The 12,786-nt window shown below is 42.9% G+C and overlaps 1 protein-coding gene across 4 annotated transcripts in view; it reads left to right on the top strand.

Annotated features, from left to right (window-relative positions):
* Positions 1-1,201: 1,201 nt before the first annotated feature.
* PXK (PX domain containing serine/threonine kinase like) overlaps positions 1,202-12,786 on the top strand; it is a 37,246-nt gene continuing 25,661 nt past the window's right edge. For 2 of the 4 annotated variants that reach the window (XM_072875635.1, XM_072875634.1), the window contains exons 1-3: positions 1,202-1,440; positions 11,883-11,933; positions 12,612-12,659. In XM_072875635.1, coding sequence (XP_072731736.1) covers positions 1,339-1,440; positions 11,883-11,933; positions 12,612-12,659 — 201 coding nt within the window. In that variant the 5' untranslated portion in view covers positions 1,202-1,338. Of the gene's footprint in view, positions 1,441-6,536; positions 6,559-7,520; positions 7,598-11,882; positions 11,934-12,611; positions 12,660-12,786 lie in introns of those variants that run through there. The other 2 variants (XM_072875636.1, XM_072875637.1) reach the window with 2 other exon arrangements.

The following is a 12,786-nucleotide window of genomic DNA, read 5'->3' as shown; positions in this document are numbered from 1 at the left end:
CCCCATGCGTTCAGTCAAACTGGATCAGAGGGAGGGGTAATGTTTAAGCTGTTTGACTTCAATGTGCCCTCTATTTTCAAAGCACAGGGTTTGGCCTGTTCACAGCACGGAACAAGTACTTAGCGAGAGCTTTCCTTTTGTCTGTAGGAGTTGCCTGACTTCCCGTTTCCTTTTCTTCTGCCTTGGGTCAGTGCCTGATCACTGGCTTTGGCCATACAAACCGCTCTTTCTCAAAGCAGGTGTGCTCCTTCCCTCATTCCTTGTTCACCTGCGAAGCCGTCATGTTAATGCCTATTAACAAAATGAATCAAATGTGAGGATGAGATGGTAGGTGAGGGGTTAGGGCAATAATTAAATCTGTATCTGGCCTCCTCGGTCACCATATAAGGAGTAGTTTGGAAAGACTGCTGTTCCAGCCTGCGATTCAGCTGCTTACCCACAACGCACAGCCCGTTTTCCTGTCAAAGTGGAGCTGCAAGACAGAGAGACGAGGCTATTTACGATACCTGTTTGAAGCGTAGGACAAACTCAAGCTCGGCAGTGTGACTTACAGCGTCTTAAGTGAGGTTAATTCCTGCATGTGGTGTTAAAAAAAAAAAAAGGCAGACCAGGGTTCAACAGGCAGTAGGTTCCCGCGTACTATTGAAATAAAGTTTTCTATGCTGCTGCAATGGAAGTTAGGTTGTGGAACTCAATTTAATGACAACTTTAAATCTGTGTTTTGCAAACCCCCCCCTCCTCCCCAACCCTAAAATCTACAAATGGGGTAGAAGATAATTGGATGCTATTTGATTTTTTAATGATCTTTTAACTACAAAAAACCCCCTCAAAGGTGAAGAGCAGCAGACGCGCCAGCCCTTTTAAGTTTCTCTCTCTCTCTCTCTCTCTCTCTGCGAAGACCAGCAGCGTCTCGGGGCTAAGCCCCTTCCCGCAGCCCGCGCCGAAGCCACCGCCGCCGTTGGTGCCACCGGAGCGGCACGGAAGACTCGGGCAGCGGGGCGGCTTACCGAGAGCAAAGCAGCGGGCGGTCCCATGCGCTCTGCCGGCCCGGCAGCTCCTTGCCCCGTTACTAATCCCGGGGACCGACCGCGCCGTCCCCCGCCGCCGCCGCCCGCTCGCCCCCAGGGGCGGGAGCCGCCGCGCGAGGCCGGGCCTGCCCCGCGCGTGCGGGCGGCGGGCGCGGCGCGGCGCCCCCTGGCGGTCGGCGGCGGAAGGCGGTCGGCGGCGCTAAGGCCCGGCGGCGGCCTCGCGGCGCTGCCGTGTTGACAGCGGCGGCCGCGCCGGGAGCTGCCCCGGGAAGCAGGTTGGCCGCGCCGGGCTCCCGCTCCCCGCTCCGGGATGGCCTTCATGGAGAAGCCGCCGGCCGGCAAGGTGCTGCTGGACGACACGGTGCCGCTGACAGCGCAGATCGAGGCGAGCCAGAGCCTGCACTCCCACACGGTGAGCGGCGCCGGCCGGCGGGCAGGCCGGGCCGCGGGGGGCGGCGGGAGCGGCCGGGGCGGGGTGGGGGGCAGGGGGAGCGAGGTGAGGTAACGGGAGGGAGCCGGGTAACGGGGGCGCGGGGAGGGTGGCCGGGGCGGTGGCCGGGGTACGCGGGGCCGGGCCGGGGCACGGGCGGTGCGGGGGAGCGGGGCTGGGTGGGGGCCTGCGGCTGAGCCCGGCAGGAGCGAGGCCGAGGGTAGCGGGAGGCGGGGAGGGCGCTGGGGCAGGGCCTGGGGCAACTGGGGGGGGGGGGTGGGCTGGGGCTGTGCGGGGGCCTGGCCGGCTGGTGCGGTGCTGGGGGGGTGAGGGTGAAGCGGTGGGGGAGGCAGCGGGGCGAGACCCCCGGAGCGCGGGTTTCAGCTCCCGGGCAGCCTGGGGAGCCCCTCCGATGGGGATGCGGCGGTGCCGCGGTTGCCTGGTCTCCCGCAGCGGGCCGGGAGTTGTTCGGCTCCTTCTCCTTTCTGTGAAGCGGGTTTTCCTTCTGCAGCCTGCCCGAGCTGCCGGCGGCGGTACCGCCTGGGGCTTGCGGGGTGCAGCCCACGCGTGGGCTTCGGGTTGTCTCGGGCTCCCCTCCGCGCTGAGGGAGGCCTTGCGCCTTCCGACTGAATAAGTTGTTGTAATTTCTGCTTGTCTCGGAGTCCGTTTGGAGCAGAGATGGGTTCTGGTTGCCTCGTTTCGGTAGCTGAGATGAAGTTGCATTTGAAGGGGCTGCGTTTGCCTCTGGGTCCTGCTGTGCGACACGAGTGAAGGCTGTACAGCTGCAGAGACAGAACTCAGGGTATGGCCCCACTTTCTTTGTTGTGGGGAGCGATGACACTCAGCAGAACAAGCCCTACCGTGACTTTTATGTCACGGATCAATTCTTCTGGGATGTCTAGTACACATGCAAACCGCCTCCATAAGAATTGTGCTGTCTTTGACCGTGCAGTAATAGTCCAAATTTCATAATCGCCTGTTTGCAGTTATTTTCCACTTTAAAAGCTAGGTTTGCTTATGGTATGACCAAGCAGTGCTGTGAATCAGAGAGAGAACTGGCTGTCACTTCTGGTTCCTGCTTTAGCTGAGCGTGGGGATGCGGGGCCAAAAAGGAGGAGGCCAGAGGTACTTCAGCAGCAGGTACGCTGGCAGGAAGCATGTTTTAAAGGGAGAGAGGGTGTTCCTTCTGCCCCTTGCACAGCTCCGATTCCTGCGTCGTTGATCTCTCTTCCTGGTTCCTTGCATCTGGTGAATACTCTTAACCTGACTGACAATAATTGTAGGTTCACCACAGGATATACAACTAATCTGTAGGCTGTCTTATTAAATACTCTTCCTATAAGTAATCCGCACTTAAGAAGTGTTTTTTGTGTGAGGAACTCGCATTAACTAACATTGCAGTCTTCCTCTGAATGGAAGTTGCGTACGAGAAATTGTCCAGAAGATCTTGTGAATCTAGCAGGCTATGGCTCTCAATTGCTGCAACTCATATTCTAAATAAAACTGATGAGGTTTATTTTCTGGCAAGCCTGATGCTTTTCACCTCTTTCAATAGCTATGGGGTGCATGTGCCAAGTCCTGTGAGAAGTTGTGTAATTTCTAATACTCTCCAGTTAGCACTCCAGATCACAGTTTCATTGGTAACTTGTTTCCATCGTGCCTTATTACACTTCTTTGCTAGTGCAAATTACAGTAGCTTTTTGTGTTCTTTCCTTTGGTTTGCGTGATCCTGGTTAGAAAAAAAAGAAGTCACAAAATTCTTTTAGAATGAGCACTTGGAAGTAGTTTTTCAGTCCAGATTCTGTGTGTGTGTTGTCTTGTCTGGGTGAGCGTGATAGCAAATGCTGCTCCCCGCCTCTGTCTTTCAGCTCTGTATTCTGTTACTAATGGATGTTCAGAAAAAAATTCTCTACTGATTTGTTCTGATCTTTTGTTAATAACAGAATGCTGGAGCACTGTGCCTTTTGATTTAAAATCTGTCTCTAAGATACATCTATTAGTAATTGTTTGTTTTACTGCAGAAGCCCTGTTGAAAGATGGCTTGAAGTGTGTGTAGCACAGATGGTTTATCTAGAGACAGTGTGGGATAACAAAATACAGGAAGCCATAACACAGACTTGGTTTCTTATTTGATGTAAGTCAACTATTTTGTCATTTTGGACACTTTATCTTATTTCCCTAGTACCTGAATAATTTGTTTATTGGTGGGTGATGCTGTCCCTGATTTGAACTTTCCTGGTTTAAATAAGCCACACAAATAGATCGTTGTGTTTGAAGAGGTGTGTAAATGAAGCCCCTCTAAGAAATAAGGGTTGAAGTGCTTTTGTGGGGCTTTAAGACTGGATTTTACTTTGTGATATTATAGATGTAAGGAAGTAGGTTGTCATTAACTTAATGCTTTTTGGGTTTGTTCCTCATCCCACCTCAAAGCAATATCTTCAAAAGACGTAGATCTATACAATTCTTCATCCCAAATGAATGTTTGGAGAACTAGGTCTTCACATGCTAGACTTCACATGAAATACAAAGGCATCCATGAATAAATTTTCTGTTCTTTTGTCAGCGGTATGTATTAAGATTTTATAATGCTGCTTAGTGTTGCAAGAATTGCTTTAAACTTGCATTTATAATTTTTTTTCCTGTAGATCATTGCTTATAAAAGCACCCATATGAAGATGATTTGGGCCAGGTTAGATGCAACTTTAATGTGGGAACTGAAATAACAATAATGTAAACCTTCTGTGGGTGCTGCAAATAGCCAGTCTTCTGAATAACCAGCTAAGGAAAAGCTGAAGAATTTCAGGAAGAGCTCTGTAGACGTGGTGAAATACCACACAGAAGACCAAAGCTTGTGTCAAATGAATAGTTTGCTTGTCTATTGTTCTAAGCCACTTCTGTTAATTTAAATTTAATACAACACACTGGGTAAGTATAAACTTAATAGCATTGAATCAAGGGCTGTACTTGGCAGAGGCTGAGTTTCTGTTTCCTGGGGATGAAGGTGAAACTAAAAAAACAAAACTGAAAACAAAACCCAAACTACTACATACTTACCTGAATTCTCCAGAAACCTAAGAAGGGACAAAACTAGTATTTAAAATGTTCTTTTGAGGGTTTGCACTTTTTGCTTAGTAAGAGCATGTCAACCCCCTAGTAAATGTGGTTTTTAGGTTGTTAGGAAATCGGCTGCAAAACTTTCTGATATGCTTACAAGCTCTTTATGTTTCTTTCAAGTCAGAAGAGCTCAGAAGTTCTTAGTTGAGTTAGTACATCTCAGCTGGTACATAATCTCCATGCTTTTGTGTTGCAACAAAGAAATTATCGGCTGAGGTTTTCTTTCTGCGTATTTCCAGTGATAACTGAGGATGAAAATGATGCCTGCCTTTTGTAAAAAAGTTGTTTCCCCAGTTAAGTGTGTTACAAGCAGCCTGAGTTTTGTTGGAATGTGCATTTACATACAAATAATTTTACAGTGCGGTGTTTATGGAGTCCTTTTCATTTTGAAAGCCAAATAAATTTATATTGCAGGCGCATTCCAGTGGTACCTCACTTTGAAATTTGAAATTACATGAGCAAACCCCATCAGCTTCATTTTGTCTCCTGCTATATGCTTCAATCACTAGGACTGCATAAGAAAAGACAGTAACTGTATAACTTCCAGGAGTGTGTTGGGCACCTTTTCACAGGCGTGGTTCAGTGCTCTTGGTAGCTATCTGTACCAACCGCTTTGCAGAAAATGAAGTGTTTTTGTTGCCATTGCGTTCCTTGAATTCAACAGGATTGGAATGACATCCAATATATTAAGCCATTTGCAAGTGTCTCATTTTAATACCAAGTGTTGTGTTCTGACAACAGAGGCATTTTCAGCACTAAAGCTTTAATAAATTTTGGCTATTGAACTTGCTTCATATTGCAGTATTTCATCTGTATATTCACTGTTTAAAAGCGGCTTTCTTTCTAAGCCTTAAAATAGGATGCTATTTTCTTCCACAATAATCTAGACACGTTCCTTAATAAGAACTGCATATCTGTACATACAAGTTTTAGAGCACTTTAAAGTAGTAAACCCACTAGCAAGTTATATGTGTACTTCTTCTGAACGTTCCTTAATTCTTCTCTGAAGTGATTTTTCCTTTGTCATGCATTTCATGTTGAAATTGAAGTAGTGAAACAGCCAATTTTGCTACAGTACATTGTTGTCTTAAAGGCATATGGAAATGAACAGCTGACATAAATCGTAACATACTTTCCGAGTTTTTAGTTTTCCTTAAGCAATGATGGATGTTGACACTCATAGCTTTTAGATTAGAAAAATGTTGAAAAAGCATTTATATTTTTCCAATACTGTTCTGTGATACAAAAATGGAGCCATATGTTTCTAGAATTGCAGGATTTCTTTTAAAAGCTTGTAAAGGACTTTGCACATCTGCTTTATAAGGAATTTAATCTCTACAAGGTTGCCTTCACTTTGGGGAAAAAAAAAAATCATAAAGTTACTTTTAGAGGTGACTTTAGACAGGGAACTATTAGAGTTCACTTGTTTGAGGTTTTGGAAATGCACTTCCTCCACTGGACTTAGTAAGTATGCTTGACCACCTCCCACCTCCTCCCCCAGCTTGAGCTCAAAGGAGATAGCTGTTTCATCACACCTAATTTTAGATATCTCAACCTTACGGTTTCCACTGGCGAACTTGCTAAATTAGCGTCACGTTTGTAGCTCCTGCAAAGATTGCAGTCAAAATATTAGTTGCCTGTATCATACCTTAGTAGATCCATTGCCTTAGAGATCTTGCAGTGTAATTAGAATATTTTTATCAGCTACTGAGTATTTCCTGAAAAATACTGAGTATTTTGCTTTTCTGGTGAAGGCCATGGAAATGCAGGGTACTGAAAAGCTGTTATTTCTCTTGTCTCTCTCCAGAGCTTTTCTTGTTCAGTACATTTCATTACATGTAAATGTGTGTCCTATTTTTTTTCTGCAGTTGTCCTACTTCATAGCTTTCACTTGTTGAATGGCTTACTCATTACTACACCAGCAATACAGCGTGTGCGGAACTGTATAATGTCCCTGGACAAACACGTGCATTGTTTAAAATGCAGGTAAACACTGCTGTTGCTGCTCGTACCTCAGATGGGTTTAATGGCAGGTTGTGCAATAGCGAATAAGTAAGTACTATGCCCTGTAGCGAAGAGGTCCCCGAGTCTGAGCAGCTTTCCTGATTTTGTTGCTACTTTTCACATGGGAGATTTTCTAAATAAACATTTAAAAGAGCTTCTTACCAGAAATTGTTCCAATCCAGCCTACTTAAGCAGGGATTGTATTCATGCTTAATTAAGCTTTCCTCTCTTTAATGCTTTTAAAATAAAGCCCTTTCAAACTTTTAGTTGATGTGACCTGAAGGTGACCTGGATCTTTATAATGGTTGGCTTTTCAAGCCTGTTGGATTAAACAGATGTACAGCAGAAATCTGTGAAAAATAGACTGACTATCCTGAGCCAGAAATTTAGAGACTATTTTCTTGGGAAAACAGAATGTATTACCCAATATTGGCAAGACTTGCTACGTTTTATTATATGAATCTCTAAATTCACCACTTGTTCTTTCCTATTTTGTCTCTGCAAAAGCCTTTCTTTCCTGTTTGCTTTCTGTTTGAAAAACTAGGAAAGATGATAAACAGCAATTGTTAAACATTTTGACATGCTTTGCTGTGTAACTTTCACCTAGGAATGTTAACAAAAGTATCTGAGCAGCCCTGAGCTGCTGATGCTGATGTTTTAACAAGTGCTGGAATACCAGGGAATACTCTTGGTGAATTTGTGGGGAAAAAACACCTAGATGTTAGCTCTGCATGAAAATGGGTAAGTTCAGGACAATGTTAATCCTAGGCAGTGATGGTGAAACTGTTATTGGCAAAGGATCGGAGAAATGCAGCGTGGTTTTTCACTGATACATGTGGATGTTTGGAAAATACTCTTTTTCAGAAACTCTATCCAGCACTCTGTAGTGGTAGGAAGAAGATTTTAGGAAATGACAGCGTGCAACTGGGGTCATACAGCTTTCCCTACTCCCGACCTCCTCCTCCCAGCACCGGTTTCCGCTTTCTTGACTAATCAGAGCAGCCAGGAAATGATCCCATAGGTAAAACCGCTTTGCTTGGCATCTTTAAAAATGTATATTGAACTGCTGCTGGAATATCAAGGTTGTGGCAGGAACTGGCTTGGCAGTATTGGTAGGAAGAGCGGTGGATGTACAAACCTTACCTGTGTGGGAGTCTGGAGGGACTCAGGGAGGTTGTCTTGGGGAATGGTTTTATGGCCTGTCTTGTTGGTGGCTCCTATGTAGTTGCTGCTGCCAGTGAGCTTGCTGCCTGCAGGCAAAATCAGCAGCGCGAGGTTGTCTCTCTTCTGCAAGCTGAGACCTTTCTTTGCCAACTAGCAGCTGCTAGGGCTCCCTTTAAGTTGTTTGGTAAACTGAGTCATAGGAAAGATTTTGAGCCATTCATGTGGGAGTGAAAAATGACATGGGAATTTCTGCATGAGTGTAGCTAACCTAGACCTCACTGAACCTGGTTGTTGATCCCTAAAATTGTCGGCTGGAGTGAACTCTGGTAATTGCTAGCCCTTTCTGAAGCCTTTTCCATCATAGTTTTCCTCTGTTAGATGATGCAGCTAAACAGAAATGATTCTGAGTGTGCCTATCTGTTTTCCTTACATTTTCATTTATTTCCTGTGGGCATAGTCTCAGTCCTGCTATCAAATCAGGCTGCCTCAGAAGAAAATTGTTGTAATTCAGATTTTTTTTCCTAAACAAAACATAATTTGGCAGAGTGATACAGGCTTTTGTGCATTTAGGCTTTTTCCTTGCAGAGTTGAAAGCTCTTCTTTGGTCCTATGGGAAGCATATATCAGTGGTGCTAATTATAATCCCAAGACAAGCTTGTTGCCGTGCGGAGGCTATCGGAAGTATCAACTTCTCACTGAAACTCAGCATCCTGTGGTCCGCTGATTATGTGTAGCCATGGCAGATATTGGGAATGGTGTTGTATTTCTTATCATGACTTTTCTACTATAGCTATTATTTGACTTTCAATCTCGTTATCAACTTTAGGAAAAAAACCCAGAAGACCATTTAGGCTTTTTCATTAGTTGTATTGACAAGGTAGTGCTGAGGTAGCCAATTCTTCGTTACGGTCAGCGCTGATGGAGAGAGCGTGGTGGGGACTTACCTTTTCCATACAGACAGAACTAACGACCATGTCCAGAGAGCGATGCTCTCTTGTTTCAGGTTGTGAACCCATGACATAACGAGGTGCCAAAGCAGAACTGGATGGGAAAATGCTCGAGTCTGCATGGAAAAAATCGTTGTGGCCCAAATCTAGTTTTGTAATATAATCTTACTGTGTGAATGAGCTCTGAGCCACGAGTTGTTTATCACTAGGCTCTCCAGAAGAGACGACTGTCGTATTGATCAGAGTGGTGGTATGCAATAAGATGCTTTGACGGTTGCCTAATGATTTTGTGTGTTCTGCCTGCCCGAGAGCGTTTTTTTGGGGTACAATAGGAAAGGTTAATCGCTGGATAAAGAGTAAGTGCTACAAGGGATTGAGCAATAACTCTGCTTCTTTCAAAATCCTAGAAAAGATGAATGACTGAACATGGTGAATCATAACTGATGTGGTTTTTCAGAGAAACAGCCAACGTTCCTTTGAGACTTGCTGAATAAGCAGTTGCTGCAATTTTTTGGCTCTCTGTGAAGTAGCCTCTTCCTTCTTCCCAAAGTGCAGCAACGATCACAAAACGGGAAAAGCCATGTTAGTGGTGAATCTGGCTTTTCAGGTGTCCCTTTAATCGGTTTCTGTTGTACAGTTTCCAAACATAATTACACTGGTTGAGTTGCAGTCTGCTCTGTGGATTTTTGTTACTATTTATGAGGAATTGGGCTTCTTGTTTTGCAGGAAAATACCTTAATTATAATTTCAAATGGGTAAGAGAAGAGAATATGGAGAGAGCATGTCAGGCTGACTTTATGAAAAGATGGCACTTTAATTCCAGTATAATGGTTATGTGTTTTGGTTTGTGACATCTTGGATTTCTGTAATTTCCAACTAAGCTGTTAGGACATGAAGTGTTTTAAATCACTTTGGTTTTCATGCTTACTAGTCTTGAATTTGTTCTCAAGGCTAGATGGTTCAAAATTGCTACAGATATTTGACAGCTGTTGATGATAAAGGATATTTTAAGTGAATTTTAGAAAATGGAATAGCATTGTTGCCTGAGCAGTGTTGTGCTTTGGAAGGAAACTTCAGTAAATAAATTCTGGATTAGTTAAGGTTGAACACACAAGGTAATGCCATCTGATAAGTGTTGCCTTTGCCTCTTGTCTGGAATAATCATAATTCTTGATTTTACACTACTTACTTTTCATGGTGGTAAATGTTAAATGGGAATTTAATTCTACGGAGGGATTCTCTGATGTGCTCCACTTTGTTTGTTTGCATCCAATAGTATATTTATGTTCTTCAGTATACAAGCTTTTAATTTAATTTCATTTGAAAGAGGAGAATTAGCGCTGTGTGGTTTTGAAGGCAACTTCCAAAACCAGAAGATGCTTCACAGTACCTGAAAGAAGTTACTAATAAATGCCTCTAGTGGATTTTTAACTGTGAAGCTCAATTTATAATACTTCATGGATCAAACATTCAATTAATTGAATTATCTAGTTGGTATGCAGGTACATGCCAGATAGAGTTATTGTTACAGAATGGAAAAATTTGGTATATAAACTCAAGGTGCTGGAAATGCCTTTGTTTATTTGTTGTTATTTCATTATTGTCTACTTGTGATAATTTGGAATGCAGCATTAATTTTAATATCTGAAAAAATTGTGCCTAATGCTCTGATCTGTCCTTTTTGTTTGTGTAAGACCCGTATGGATGTAAGCAGTTCCGCAAAATTAGGTGGCATTTGAAATTGAAAAATTATTCAGCACTTTACATAAAATAAATTTGAAAGTTTGTACCAGGGTGAATGAAGTCATCTGAGCTGAATAACAAATGATTTATCATGTGATGCTTGCTGCACTGCAGTCAGTAACTGGGTGGGTACTCACGCGTCGCTTGGCACAAATGCAAAGAGCTCTGTGCGTGTTCTAGCTTAGAAATACTGTGAGCCATGGCTTGAATTTGTATTTGTTTTAGAATTTCTAGTTCTCACTTTGAATTTTGTAGCTGCAGGTGTGCAGTGCGACTGAGCGTGTTCGCTGAGGAAGCCTGGGGGATTTAGTGGTACTTTGAGCACCGGTGGTGGGTCCTGCCACCCCTGGCCAAGCACAGCAGAGAAGATGAATGTGCTTAAAAGGCGTTGGGGACGTAGGCCTCTCCTGCAACATCAGACTGATACAGCTGGAAGGAAAGTGTAAAAGCATGGGTACCTGTGTGGCTTCTTCCCCCTCTTCTGACTCTGGGTACTCTCCAGCTCTCTTCAGTGTTGAGAGTTGCATTTTCTCAGGCAGCACCTTACTTTTTGGCTTTCCATTTTCATGTTTTTCCATGTGAATTATGTGACTGTGGGATTATCTCTGTAATAAGACTTTAAAAAGAGCTGCATTTACAGAGCTTTGTGTATGCCAATTGTAAAGGAAGTATCTGTTACTACACTTAGCCCAGATTAATTTTATTTCCTTGCTAATTAAACAATATCTAAAATTGAGATTATGGGCTTTCTAGGAAAAGGACTTGCCTCGTTTATGATCTTTGAAATGTCAAAAGTGTTTGTAGAGCTGTTTTCAAACTTAAACAGAGCAGGGGTAAACAAAATCACAGCTTCCTTGAAGTATGTCTGAGTGGGTGTACAAAATACTTGGTATCTATTCTTGAGATAATTAGACAAATCTCAAATAATATTGCTGTATTGACCAGGTATTAGTCTGCAAAAGGTACAGTGGAGCTTGAAATGAAGAGACTGAAAAGAATTGTGCTTTATGAATGTAATTGCGGTGGGAAAATTATTAATTCTTAAAATTTAGAAGTGGTTCACTGAGATTTAGATATATCTGCATAGTTAATATAGAAATAATTAACATTAAGCATGCATTATAAGGTTTCTTCAGCTGTTCTCAGTAGAGATGTGTGGTGAGTGTGCTCTTACTATCTTTTTCCTTAACTAAATGAAACTGTTCAAGTGCTTCACAGGTCTGCAAGCTCTTGGACCTCTCTGTCTTCTACTCCGTGAAGCAGAGAGAGACAGCTGCTAGTGATGGGTCCGAGCAAACCCAGCTCTGACCTTCACCTAGGCTCTTAAAATCTGGATCTGAATTTTCTGTTTCTGAACATTTCCTAATTGGACAGTGGTCATATTTGGAGAAGTACCTAATAACTTTCTTCAGCTCATTAATTCTCATTTCTAATAACTTTTTCCTTTATTAGGAATACATAATCCGTGTTCAGAGAGGAGTTTCAGCAGAAAACAGTTGGCAGGTAATTTCTTAAACTGTGGTTCATGTAACCAGGATGCCTTTTTAGGAAGAATTTGAAAATTGTCTCTTCCTAGCTTTTTAAATTTGAGCTGGGGAGGGAAATGGTGGTTTGGAGTTGAGAACACGAAGTGCTTGAATACTTTTGGTCAAAACCTAAAAGAAAAACAGTATTACTGCCAGCTACAGAAGGCATGTTGTCTGCTGCTATTGTGAATATTCCAGGAGAAATGCCTGTCGTGTTACTACTGTGTGTTGGTACGACCATGATTTTTAAATCTCAGGTGCCAGTTTGCCTTCCTTAGTGCTAAAATCACAGCCTTGCTGATACATGACCAATGAAACCTAGAAATAGTAATGAAGATAACTGTGAAAAGTTGTTGCATCTAATATGGCAAACAGACATATGTTTGCAGACGACTTTGCTCACAAATATTTTTTTTAAGCTGTTTTAAGATAATGTTTAGAAAGGCATTTTCGTTCTGGTCGAGATGTGATTAAAAACTCTTCTTTGCTCTCTGGCAACATGACATAAATCCAGCAGTTATGCATTTGTACGAAAATCGTTAAAAGAAGAGGATGATTATAAATGGGAATTGCTTTTCTCTGATGGGATTTTGAAGAGTAAAATGCTAATGGGAAAAGTAATATGTTTCCTGAACTTTGTCTTTATATTTTGCAGATTGTGAGGCGATACAGTGACTTTGACTTGCTTAATAATAGCTTGCAGGTAACTTTCACCCTTGATATATAAATATAAAATGTCATTCAGAAGGATATATTTAAAATAGCTTGTGATATTTTTATATATTGCGATGAAGAAAAAATACAAATTCACATAGCTGTAAAGAGAAATT

The sequence above is a fragment of the Ciconia boyciana genome, chromosome 11, assembly GCF_034638445.1.
Source record: "Ciconia boyciana chromosome 11, ASM3463844v1, whole genome shotgun sequence".
NCBI lineage: Eukaryota > Metazoa > Chordata > Aves > Ciconiiformes > Ciconiidae > Ciconia > Ciconia boyciana.
The sequence above is the reverse complement of the archived record's forward strand: the minus strand, read 5'-3'. Positions and strand labels throughout refer to the sequence as shown.